The sequence below is a fragment of the Liolophura sinensis genome, chromosome 6 (genome assembly GCF_032854445.1).
Source record: "Liolophura sinensis isolate JHLJ2023 chromosome 6, CUHK_Ljap_v2, whole genome shotgun sequence".
Lineage (NCBI taxonomy): Eukaryota > Metazoa > Mollusca > Polyplacophora > Chitonida > Chitonidae > Liolophura > Liolophura sinensis.
This window is the reverse complement of record NC_088300.1, coordinates 23,840,428-23,853,933: the sequence shown is the minus strand read 5'-3', so window position 1 is coordinate 23,853,933 and position 13,506 is coordinate 23,840,428. Positions and strand designations below refer to the sequence as shown.

General features: G+C 37.6%; 1 protein-coding gene across 1 annotated transcript; it reads right to left on the bottom strand.

The window, feature by feature from the left end:
• LOC135466387 (arginase, hepatic-like) lies at window positions 1-13,212 on the bottom strand. Its single transcript, XM_064743834.1, has 9 exons — window positions 13,024-13,212; window positions 9,238-9,310; window positions 8,562-8,668; window positions 7,291-7,556; window positions 6,016-6,072; window positions 4,297-4,401; window positions 3,540-3,616; window positions 2,836-2,895; window positions 1-1,226 (listed from the first exon to the last, which is right to left on the bottom strand). The coding sequence occupies exons 1-9, from the start codon at window positions 13,141-13,143 to the stop codon at window positions 1,051-1,053; spliced, it is 1,041 nt and encodes a 346-aa protein (XP_064599904.1). The 5' UTR covers window positions 13,144-13,212; the 3' UTR covers window positions 1-1,050.
• Between the last annotated feature and the right edge of the window lie 294 nt (window positions 13,213-13,506).

Genomic DNA, 13,506 nt, shown 5'->3' with positions numbered 1-13,506 from the left:
TGGAAACGTTAGCTGGTGACATCAATTAAAATCTTTTCGCTTGATTTGGTCGTACCAAAGCAGGTATGTTAAAATAACTTCTTAAAATAACATGTAATTTCCAAAAGAATTGTGTTAACCTTGGAAATAGCAATAATAAGAAGCAGGTACAGCTTGCAGCATCTTAAATAATGGCTTATTTACATTTATGTGCAAAAAGCACAGTTAAAAGTATGCTTAATACTTCATGTTTGATATTCTGCACATTAAATAATGTGATTGTAAGTACACAAAACAGGCCTTGTGAGACTAACACTGCCATGGAGATCTCTTAAAATAAGTCAAATACATTTTCACAAATATATTATTGTTAACAAACGGTAAAATGTATATAAAACTAAGATGTCACAATATCATGCTCAGATATTTCCTTCTGATTGCGGCAAGAAAAGAAACTCATGAACTAGTGTTTATTTTTGTTTTTTTCCCCTGAGAATAAAACTTAGTCTTTAAATAAATGAATAAATCTTAACTGACATCATCTTGTAAACTACTGAATATCTTTCTTTAAAACCGCTCCATCACTCCTCACTTACTCTGCCATCCACACTACTTGCTGAATCATAGGTACAACTGGTCACCCTATAGGAAGAGTACACAAGTGACTTTGTTGTCACAAAAATGAGACTGCAACAAATGTTAGAGTCTGAGGGTAGAGAACGTTATACAGTAGTGATGTTTATCTTCATAGAGTTAACACAGACAACTATGAAACAGTTCCATGTCATAACAAAAACAAATAAAAAAAGCAAAAACAAACAAAATTTAATGGGGTCTACAGGCTGAGCAAGGGTGGAAGGTGGCCTCTTAACAGATAATAAAAATCTTTCCAATTAACTATTAACTTCTGGTGGTAAGGGGTGGTAGTTCTGAATCAACATTTTCCTAGCAGACTTGTAACTCCTCCAAGTGGAGTTTTATGATTAAAGGCACTGGGAAAGATTGACAGGCTGGAGACAGGTAAGTACATGTAGCATGTTACGGAGGGTTGCTGTCCACAGACTAACTTTGTTAGGGAGAGTTATTCTCCGGCACTGGCAGGCTATAGCCAGGCGGGTAGGTACCCTGGCGGCGTTCGCCAAATGAGTGCTTAATGATCTCAAGAGCAGTCCTTATCGTCCTCTTCTTCTGCGCCTCATCACCTAGATCGGGGTTCACCTCCACCAGATCCATGGCCGACAGACGACCTGAGCAAAAACAACAGCAGCCAAAAACTTTAAAATTTAACGAACACATTTATTTGAGTGTTGTTTAAGGCCATACTCAAGAAATTTTTGAGACTATATAAACTAGCAGTCAGTTTTATGAGTGGAAGAAACAGGAGTATAACCTAGAGTTTTGGCAAGATACTGACCAACTTCCCCACATACATACACGCAGACCATATAAATGATGGAGGTTAAGTTGTATTCAACACACGAGGCTGTGCAAATGGCATGTTTGATTGTTACCGAGGCTTTGTCAACAATTAGAGTAGGGCAATCAGTCCCCGTCCAGGGTTGTATTTGAACCTGCACCCGATGTGCCTCATGAGTAGAGTCATACACCTTCAATACCACAGAGTCACTTCCTGCTCCCAGGCCCTTCCAACAGGTGTATAGGTTTACCTGTGGCTTAGTTCTTGTAATGTTCTTTGTAAATTCACACTGTCTGGGGTGTTGTATTTCCTAGATTGATAAAATATCACAGATTTTTTCTGAATTCTAAAGCTCTGAATTCAGTCAACCTATATAATTTGATCTCAATAACAAAGGTGCGTAGAATATTCCATCAAAAACATGATTTTACTTACACTTGCTAAAAAACATTCTAAATCAAATTTTCTCATAAATCTGGTCACCTTATGGCACTATTTTCCAGACAACTTCATTTACGAAAAAGTTTGACTTGCAAAGTTTTCTGAAGGTGGCCTACTGACCAGTAGGAACAGAAAGATACAGATGCCAAAATTTAAAACTACTTGCTTTTGGGCAAGTGAACTATTGCTGCTCAGTTTTATATGACATATTCGTAGATAGTAGCGAACATGAATGAAAAGCAAAGTTTACCGCGATTTCCTTGACACTGAAAGTAGTGGAGGGTTTGTATTTACAAGCACAGTTTCATTTGTAGGATGACACTCTACCCTATTTAATACTGATACCCGACCTTGTCTCCCTCCCACACGGTAACTTGAGATGAGCATAGACAGACTGACAGGACTGAGAAGACACAGTCGACACATTATACTGATAATAAACAGATACATATGTGAGATGTACATGTATTTATAACCCAGTAAGACATAATATTTGGTTTCCTCAATGTATCAGTTACTACTTTCTGTACAGATATCCATGCGTGAAGCCTCATGGTCGTGGTCTGAGCAAATCTGTGTCGCAAACTTCATGCCACAGGACTGTTTGTTACTATGACAGTAACACACTGTAGTCTACATTGACACAAAAAAACTACTTCTGGAGCCTGAGTAATCCAGGTATACACGACGACAAACAAGTTTTGGGGAAGAACGAAAAGTATCCATTTTTTTAATTTTTGCTTTAGTTTAATTGTTTTTTTCAAACATCATCTTTTTGCTTCATTTTGATTGATTCATCCACCTTACAGGGAAACATAAGAGTTTTTTTGTGAAAACTGATTAATTTCTTACAAGAAACACTCAAGTGTTGGCATCAAAACTATCATTTTAAGACTTTAATGTGCTTCTGAAAGTGCATTTTAACAGCCGAACTTCAGTATTTTGCTCAAAGTGTTGTAATAACAAGAAGTATAAAACAAGACTGATTCTGCACATACCTGTTGCAGCGACTTCCTCGGCTATGAACAGACCCTCCCTCAACGTCAATCCTCCCATCACTGCAAAAGTAAAAAGGCTGATTTCAACTTCATCAAAAAAACAAATATTCCACATGAATCTAGAGATTATTTCACAAAATGTGCTGAAGTAACAGTAACACAATGTCTTACATTTAAAGACATTTCAAATGTTAGGTCAGTTTTTTGTGAAGGTTATATCCTTTTGTCGAAAAAAAATTTATTTTCTGGCAATAGATTTTTGATGAGTAGGACTATAATGACATAAATGAAAAAAAGCTCTTAAAAATGTTAAATCAAACGACTGTAAATGACCACGTAGCAGTGTGAATTAAATTTCAGCCCGTGTCATTCGTTTGGACTACAGGTACACTGTCTCACTGACCCTTGTTTCCAAATATTTATTTAATTATTTATTTATGTGATTGTTGTTTAATACCATACTCAAGAATTTTCCTCGTTTGCTTCACTATGCACTGGCTGTCAGTTATATAGGTAGAGGAAGACAGAATGCCCGGTATAAAAAGCGACCTTCTGGCAAGTTACTGATCAACTTTCACACGCACTACATAAACATATGCACACCATATTTGTGGAACACAGTGGTCATCATCGAATGTCAATAACAATTCTCTGCAAACAAAACTGGACAAAAACTTCTTGTGTTTAAGAATTGTATAATTTACCAGGTGTGCCTGTGCTAGGGGCCAGACCAGGGTCCAAGGCATCAATGTCATAACTCAGGTGGATGGGGCGCTTGCCGCTGTTAAATAAGAATCATGTCATAAGCTCACTAAATCCCTATACACAACTAGGCCGGTCTGGAGGCTGTTATTTACTGGCAGTAGGAGGGTATGTACGGGTTGTGTTGCTTTTAAGTCCCCTAAGAGCCCTGAGCGCCTCCCTGGTTCAGTTAGCATACGTGGGAAGGTCTTGCAGCAACCTGTGGATGGTCGTGGGTTTCCCTTGGGCTTTGCCCGGTTTCCTCCCACCACAATGCTGGTAGCCGTCGTAGAAGTGAAACATTCTTGAGTACGGCATAAAACACCAATCAAGTAAATAAATAAATAATTCCTAAGAGCCCTGGATATACAGGCAATGGAGATTGCAGAACACATCAGAATTTATGACTGGCAAACTCCATGCAAATGTTCATCCATTGAGGAAAACCTAGAAATTGCCCACAGAAAAATGATCCAGATAATTTGGTTTCACCATCACGAGGTGGGCTCTTGACTGGTAAAGAAAATGTACAAGTATGTATATGAAATACATATATTTACAACAATTCATAAATCTTATGTATTGAAGTCCTTCTAAAAATATAAGGTCAGAGAAAAATAGGCAAGCAATTTTGTAGACCTAATAATTTTTACTAAGGAAAATAGCCATAATTGTGAGCAAGAAAAGAAAAAGATGTGTTTCTGACGCAAGTCCACTCACGTGGGGTCAACTTCCTCCAAGGCTCTGCTCAATACTTCACTAATGCCGTATCTGTCCACTTCATGAATAGAATAGAATGAGATGCCAAGCTGTTCTATCAACCACCTGGGGAAATCAATTAACATATACTCATTAAGCCAAAGACATAAACCAATTAAAGCCGCACAGTTTTTTTTCTCCACTGTATCATTCAATGCAACACCTGCAAAAAGACGACACATTTGGGAGATTGTACTGCACTTTATCAGGTATCAGAGAATGCTCGTAGCATAGAGATGAATCCGCAAATTTCAGACAAATTATGTATTGTACCATGCTATATAGGTCAAACTTATGCAGAGATCAAGTTAGTTTTCAAACTTGATCTAAACGTATGTTACACAAAACTGACTTGCAATCAAAATTCTATCAAAACTGGACACCTTCATTCACTGGGTCATAATCAATAACAGTTATTGTTCCCTGAAGACATAAGGTGAGTGTTATTCAACCTTCACTAATGATGGTCACTGAATGCAAACAAGCTGAAGATCGTTATAAGTGGACACTCAGACTGTGCAATATTCTAGTCTAATCCAAGAATAGTTTGAACAGCACACGATGGAAATCAATTTTCTTATTTCATCCTAATTAACCTCTGTTGAACAGGTGACAGAGCAGGTGCCAATATAGATCTCTGATAATATCCAGCGTTCTGTACTGACACTAATAACAGCATCTGAAAATGTTCTTCTGCCAATATTACATGTACGATAGCTTAATAAGATTCACATAAATCTCTAAAATGCAGCACAATGAAAACAACAAAATTCTGTGCTGATTAAAAGATCATGTTCTGAAGCATGCAATGAATTTTATTTTGAACACGAAAATCTTGTCATATTGAAATGTTTTGAATTCCTATGACCAACTTTTGAATCAGATTTTAAAACAACTGCAGTCGAGTGTAACGAGACTGAAGCCAATGAACAAGGAGTTTCAGATTACACACATCTATTGCTTTTAGCTACTACATATAGCAGCACAGCAAAAAACAAACATTCAAATTATCTGATTGGCAAGTGAATGCATCCAGCGAGTTTTACAAATATTTACAACAATATTAACTATGGTCTTGCTGTTCAACTTGTCAAGTTAAAGTAAAAACAAAATACTTACCCTAATTCCTCCACCTTTCCACATATGAATGAGCACCTTTCAGTGCAATTTACGCATGTTTTTAATTCCATTTTGGAAACAAAACTATGTTGATTCTATAGGCCAATTTCAGGATTCCACAAAAAGATTAATTTTATCAATCTACACAGAATAATACCCTTAGCATTTGCTTGAATAACCACCTTGTAAACATGCGAAAGGTTGAAGAGTGACAGAACATGTAGGTCTGTGTTAACCTTTACACGTGCTCAATTGTGTAGCTGCATTAAAAGCACTGGCGCATCTGTCTTGTTAGAACCTGTGCATCAATGTGTAGCTAGTTCAAATTTCTCTTTCCATAATCTGGGAATTTGCCATGCAGCTTCTTACTTCATTGAAAGAACACACAAAGATAGAAAAAAAAACACTTTTTAGTCAAAGGAAACAGCTTACCTTTTCACAAGAGATCAGGCATACTGACAGGTGAATAAAGATGCTAACATTGATTAGGTGTGGGTTGCTATACATAATAAACTATGGCAGATTTATTTAAGGTCTCTATCAGACCATTCAAGTGTTTACCTTTCCCCTGGATCCACATCTCGTAAACCTACATAAGCAATGTCTCTGGCCCAGATGCTGGAAGAAAAAAAAGAAGAAAAATGGCAGAGATAGAATTTAAAGAAATATTGAATTCAATTGGATAAGCAAACTCAGAATGGCATATAGACTATATATAAGCCTGAATGAATGTGTGTTTTAGATTTGGTGTCACAACATTGTCAACTACACACGTCGAATACCACATGTCCAGAGCTGGAATGGAAAGAATTCATATTGTGATTAGTACATTATTCTGCAGTCAAGAATGAGTGTACAAAATTCAGAGCAAAACATTTTAATTGTAGTCTGAACATCTTCTTAAGACGTTACATAAATACTGACCCAGGGCTCATAGTTAAGCTTAACTCAAGAATCACACTGTTAATTCCTCATGAATTTCATTAACAAACGAACACAACTACAATGCTACATTGACAGTAGTACATGTAGATGAAATGCAACTTATAACACCACCACCCTTGTACAAATTTATTTATTTATTTGATTGGTGTTTTACGCCGTACTCAAGAATATTTCACTTATACGACAGCGGCCAGCATTATGGTGGGTAGAAACCAGGCAGAGCCCGGGGGAAACCCACGATCATACGCAGGTTGCTGACAGACCTTCCCACTTACGCAGGAGAGGAAGCCAGCATGAGCTGGACTTGAACTCACAGCGACCGCATTTGTGAGAGACTCCTGGGTCATTATGCTCTGCTAGCGAGCTAACATTGTACAAATAAACTGCATACAAAGTTAGTATCACATACATCTGTCAAGCAAGCCAATACACAATTTTTAACTCATAAACAAATAATAAAATATATTAAATCAATCAAATTAAACAATGTTGAAAGCTACTATATGTACATCTGCTTCCTTTTTTTTTATTGAAAAACAAAACAAAAAAACAATGATATGCCCTAACTAGAACTGTTGCTGGCAAGATTATGTTCTTTATTTGTTTATTTACATACTTACCTACTTTAACGGTTAACATGACATTCTACAACTTTCAGTTTTAGGTTTATGGGTAGATGAAAACTGAGTGACAACTTAAAATCACACAGTCAGTCTTGGCAGATTTCTGACCAGCCAATTCAGCTGCCACTGACCTAGTCACAGCTGTATTCAAACGTCATGGGTGACGTCATGGCTGATCTAATAACTGCAAATTCATTAACTCACAGCCCAGAGGCCAATAGACTGACTTGTGTAAGTACCATAGCTCAATATACAATGGAAAACTCACCGTGGTTTGACCCAATCAAAGCCAGGCACATTGGGCATATACCTCTGGCACTCCTTCACAACAAAGGACAGCGGCATGCCATGGATGTTGCCCGAATCTGAGGAGAGGGGTGTGTTTAGGTCTGCATGTGCATCGATCCACACAATGACAATACCCGGCTCTGCCTCAGCATGTCCGTTCACTGTTCCCACTGTCATACTGTGGTCTCCTCCAATCGTTAAACAGATCTCGTTGTTTTCTATTATCATGCTCACTGTGTCTGCTATCTGTACCAAGAGATGACACCCGTACAATGACACCCAAAATATGGAAATGTAACTGTATTCCCCCAAAAAGCCGACTATTAAAGGCAAACAAAAGTCATAAACTATCATTTTTGGCACTGAAACTTACATTTTTCCAGTAGGATATCCTACCTTGCAAACAAACCTTAACACATATTTCTAACATCAATAGAAATCTCATATCTATTTATTCATTTATTTACATGATTGGGATGAATGTCTTCCTAATGAATATTTTACTTATACGACAGCCGTCAGGCTTAAATGGGTGGAAGAACCTTGACACAGGCTAGTAAAAACCACCGCCCTTTGGCTGGCTGCAAGAAAATGCCACAGTTAGCCGAATAATGTCTCATTTCACTTGGCTGACCACTTTGGAGTGAAAAGTATTTATAAAGCTTGTTCAACTTAAACCAGTGGTCTCATTACAATACAGTCCTCTAATATCACAAAGATTAGACAGTTACTGCCAAGTATCACAATAGAGTTTTTGAGACACACTGCATTACATATAAAGAGCTTGGAGATCCAAACCTCGCGAACTTTTGACCTCACACAGGTCACAGGTCATTTGCTCTGGACAGCCACAATCTAATCTAGTACCGCTACTGAATATATACATTTATATATGAAGTTTCATCAAATTTATTTCAGCTATGCAATGTTAGTTGGCTACTTCCTTATTAAAGGCATAAATGCTATTACCCTTACCAGAGCAAACTCTGCTTCCTTTCCATATTATGGCCTGATAAAACAACTGTTTTTGACCACATAAGGCCACGCTGTGAATTTCTGTATTATGACCTGAGGTCAAATGTCAGTTTAAATGTAGTTCAAAATTTTCCACTGAAGTGAACACCTATGTAATCAAGTTTAGAAAAATTTCTTCGGTAAATCTGGTTCTCAAGATTTTTGGAAACAGTCAACCAGACATCATTAGATAAACATGTAACACTGCAAAATAAAAAAACTGAAAACCAAACAAACCTTCTTCACAGCATTCCCAACTGATCGTGGGTTTTTCACGTTGTGGACTGGCGGATCATCACTGAACTGCTCAAATTTCAAGTCCCCATAATCTCGAACTTCATAACCTGAAATAACAACAACAACTCACAGGAAAAATTTTCCATCTATAAACCGGACTGCCATTGTTTGAATGAAAAATTCTGGAGCATAAAATTAAATGACAATCAAATAAATACATGTAAATACCAACATATTTATTTCACTGAATAATTAAGTTGTCTGCATAGGTGTTTACCTATATTTATTCATTGATTTGATTGATGTTTCACCCCGTACAGGTACTCAAGAATATTTCACTTATATGACGGCGACCAGCATTGTGGTAGGAAGAAACCGGGAAGAGCCTGGCAGAAACCCACGACCATCCCCAGGTTGCTGACAGACCTTCCCATGTACGGCTGGAAAGGAAGAATGAGCTGGACTTGAACTCACAGCAACCACATTGGTGAGAGGCTCCTAGGTCATTAAGCCAGGCTGGCGTGCTAACCTCATGGGCCACGGAGGCCCCTGTTTAGCCATACTTACACTCAATATTAGTAGTCAGGTAAGTGTGAAAGTTTTGACAGCCTTATCACGTGTGACCACATTAAAACAAACTTTACAATAACATCATATGTACATGTAATGAACATACCCAGCTCATTTAAGTTCCCAATCAACCCTGCTTGTCGTAATACATGAGGGGCAGTATCTACTCCACCGCGGGTCTGAAATGACAACATCACAGTTATTAATAAAATTATAGTTATTAATAAAATGGGTTATTAAATAACGTGCTACTTCAGTCTCAACAGAAATCAGGCAAAATATTGAAATGATATGAACGATACCCTATGGAACAGCTATTACTGTGATTCAAACAGATTTTTGATGAATAGCACTATATAACCCCTGTAGATAACGAGTCCTCAAACCAAGATCTTCGTCAGTTTCTGTAACATTTCCTGATGTAACATACTAATATTCCTTACAGGACAATGAATCAGGCAGATATGATACTGAGTAAGGCAATTAAGCTGGAATGACATCATACAGCTACGTAGATATATGAACGTACGTCACTTGTGGCTGTACGTACGTCAGCAATGGGTGACGCCAAATGGTCCCGTATGACTTCACAACAGGCAAAATTGGAAACAACAGAAAATTTTTCTTTTTCTTCCTAAACTAACAGTAATTTTAACAAAAAGCATTTTTTTTTTTTTACAATTTAGGAAAGCAATTCAGATCATCTCCATCCTTACCCACTTCAGAAGCTCTGTTTTCAGATGTCAATGTTACAGTATTCAGTGTGCAATCAAAAACACACGTGCAAATGGCCGACTGAACTGAATGATCACAGGTAAAACTAAATCATATAATTAAACGGAGGATTAAATGTGTTGTTCTAGTGAATGGATTTTCCTTCCATGATGGCTGTACACATGCATATTGTACACCAGCAGTTCAGCATGAGGTTAAACACTTCCTCCTGTACCTCCCTGCAAGTATTACATAATGTTCTACATGAAGCTATATACTGTGGGTTATTTGAACAAGGGCACACACTCTAACACAAGTCACATCATCCTTCAGAAGTCTTGAGTACAGGTCAGTTTAATAAGGACCACATACCAGAACTAATTACTTTGCACTCACATGGTTGGTATATACATATATGCATACACATGCACGCCCACAAGTAAGTACACTGAAATGTCTATCTACAGAGCTGAAGTCATTAGGGGATTACTTGAAGGATGGAAAACTATAAATCACACTATTTCCTGCACTGGTAAGCAGTGATAGATAATTTACTAATTCAAGTTATAGCCAGATATTGTGTGGTTATAACCAAACACTCCCCGAGTCTGGTTTTCTGCCACCATAATGCTGGCTGCTGGTGTATACGTGAAATATTCTTGAGCATGGTGTAAAACATCAAAAAAATGTTTTATAAAAACCTTTTTTATTTTTGTAAAAAATAAATAAACATAGACAAATTTGCTATGTTAACACATCATTATATCAATATGACATATAGATACATCCACACAGTCATTACACTGTTACACTCTTTCACTTCAGCATTTATTGCCTGCAAAGATGATTGGAAATAGCTCTTATAAATGATCAAGATTTTACACATGCACAGCAATATTGTGCAGACAGTCTTTGCCATAGTACCATAACCTTTACTTTAAGCTATAGTTTTTCTTAGCTGCTGAGGGCTGTCTCTGGCTCAATAGTCTATACAGGCTTCAAGGCTTCACACATGACCTTGAAAAATGAGATCACGTGTGAAACCAGTTCCTGCTAGATAGGCAATGTTCTAATATCAGTAGTCCTCTGTGTACTGGTGAACTGCAGGCCCAGTTTTCTCCCGATCATAAACCCACTGTTATATAAAATGAAATATCAGACATCTCAAATACCGTGTAAAATACTACTGGTACCCACTAAAAATCAATTAATCAAATATTTCAGATGAAATTTTCATTTGTTTGGTAGAAAGTATATGTATTTGCAGTTGAAACCATCCCATGCACCAGTTTTTCTGACAACAGGATATTTACAGAAACGAAGATCCACCACATTTTTCATATTATTCTATAGAGCATATAGGAGTGAAAAAAAAAAACCATCATATTCCAGGTGTTATACTTTCCAGACAGGAAATATTTTGAGTGCCATTACTTGATTTCTTCTAAAACATTGAATATTCATCAAATGTCCAATACCTACATTTCTCCAATATAACAGTTTTGCACTGTAAAATTGTTTCATTGTACCATAGTACTACCAGTATTCTTCATTTGTCAAAGAAGGTGTACGTCTGCTATCCTCATTACTAACCCCCATAGAACAATGTACAATGTCGTACTCCTTGATCTCGACAAATGCAATTTTCAACTTGGCCAATAAGCCGAGAGGCATTTCAGGAAACCTGCGAGTTCACGCAAATATGGATGAGACAAGGTGTGGCCTCTTGCAAACTAACGCAGCTAAAAGACAACATTTTATAGTATTTGCTACGCTGAATATACATATTGCATAGCCGGGTCTGATGGCCCAACAGCACCGTTAGCAAGTGCTCTAAAATCATGCATTTTGGCTGTGTTAGTTTGCGAGAGCCGAAATTCTTGAAATGCTGACCCTGCTTATACAGGGTGGAACAAAACTCTGGACCCATAGGCACTAAAAGATAACATCACGCAAGAAATTAAAACCATAAGGGGGAATAACTCCATGCTTTGAAATGTGCAAAGACCATGTGTCTCCCGAGTAAGAAAGTGTTTGGAGGAAGGTGGAAGTCAGTTTGAACACTTACTGTAAACTGTAAATTGTTATCCAGTAAATTGCCTATGGGTCCAGACTTTTGCTCCACCCTGTATAGAGCCTTGCTCTCACACTGGAGGTCTGTTTATTGCTACACTGCATGAATTTTTTTTCCACTGTTTCACTGTAGTACTACTCTTCATTTGTCAAAGTTGATGTCTGCTATCCGGCCATTTTAACGTATGTTATATGCTAACCCCCAGTGCATAGAATCATGTATGATGTACGCCGATACAATTTTCAACTTGGCCAATATACAGCCTTCCTCCGGAGGTCTGTATATTGTGTTTGTGTAGTAACATACATAGTCAATGAATAATTAATATTTTTGGTTGTGTGACTTTTTTGAAATTTGATGTGACTTACTACATTCCACATTCCAATCATGCCACTACATGACACTAGATTAGTACACTACAGCTTGTAAATCTAGGTGAATTATGTTCAGCCTGAAAACCTAGACCTACACTGTGGCTTAGAGTCATTATAAATCTGGGGCCACTTTCACAAAACTTCAAGAAAGCATTTTTTGTAACTTTTCTCATAATTGACGTCACCTTCGGGCACTATTACCTAGACCAGGTCTTTTTCCAAAAAAGTCACCAGATGTTTGACTAATGAAAGTTTGTTAAAGTGGCCAATGATCTATGGCTTTGGTTCACATGTGGGATTTCTGATCTTACCATAATTAAGCATATCAGAAATTTTGAATCTGAGGCTGGAAGAGTGGCGTCACTTCCCCGAAGATCCAGTTTTTGAGACTGAACACCTGAGAAGGGGCTGGGTCAACCTACATGTCTTTCCAGCTGTCAGAAGGCCTAATCAGTAAATCATTATCGATCAATTTAAAACTTGCACATGGATCGCTGCGACAGTTTTCTTCAACATGCAAGCGTGACCAAAACGCCAATATCACTTTTTGAAATGCATCAATTATACACTATACAAGGCCTTGAGTTTCATCCATCATGCAAATAATGGAATTACAAAGCATAACAAGGCACCTATATGGATATTCTTCGTGTAACTATGCACTAGTGATATACATACATGTACATAGGTACGTTGTACCATTATTTATTAGCTAAAAAATGCCACTCACCTGCCCTTTCGAAAACGGAACACCAACCAGCCCGACGCGCCTATGGAAATGTCTTCTTGACACAAGCTTTGAGTGTCTGATTTGTGGTAAAGCACATCGCAGTAATGATTTACAAAACATTTCCTCGGGCTTGTATGACGTTAACCCACTTCATCTGTAAACTCCGCTCTTATAGTAGCGACTGACATCAAATTGCTGCTAAATCTATATACATGTTGATTGCGCACGTGCTAACATCCAATGAAAAACAACCGTCTAAACACACCCCTCCAAACGGCCTGTCAATCATTTTTCTGGATGATGGAAAAAAACAGTCTGCAATGTGAAAAGTTATTTATTTTAATCTATAGTATCGTCAAATCAGATGAAAAAAGAATATAGATGTGCGTGTGTGTTTTAAAACGAAAAATATAATAAATTCCAGGACAATAATGAAGTCGGGTATTTCCGTAAGATGCTTCGGGGAAATTTCGCGCCAGTTTT

Excerpts from the sequence above, each read along its gene's own strand:
- LOC135466387 (XM_064743834.1), bottom strand. The coding sequence starts at position 13,143 with ATGTTTTGTAAATCATTACTGCGATGTGCTTTACCACAAATCAGACAC. Across the intron at positions 8,669-9,237 it reads TGGGAACTTAAATGAGCTGG|GTTATGAAGTTCGAGATTAT; the intron begins GTATGTTCATTA and ends TTGTTATTTCAG. Across the intron at positions 6,073-7,290 it reads TTTGATTGGGTCAAACCACG|CATCTGGGCCAGAGACATTG; the intron begins GTGAGTTTTCCA and ends TTTTTCTTCCAG.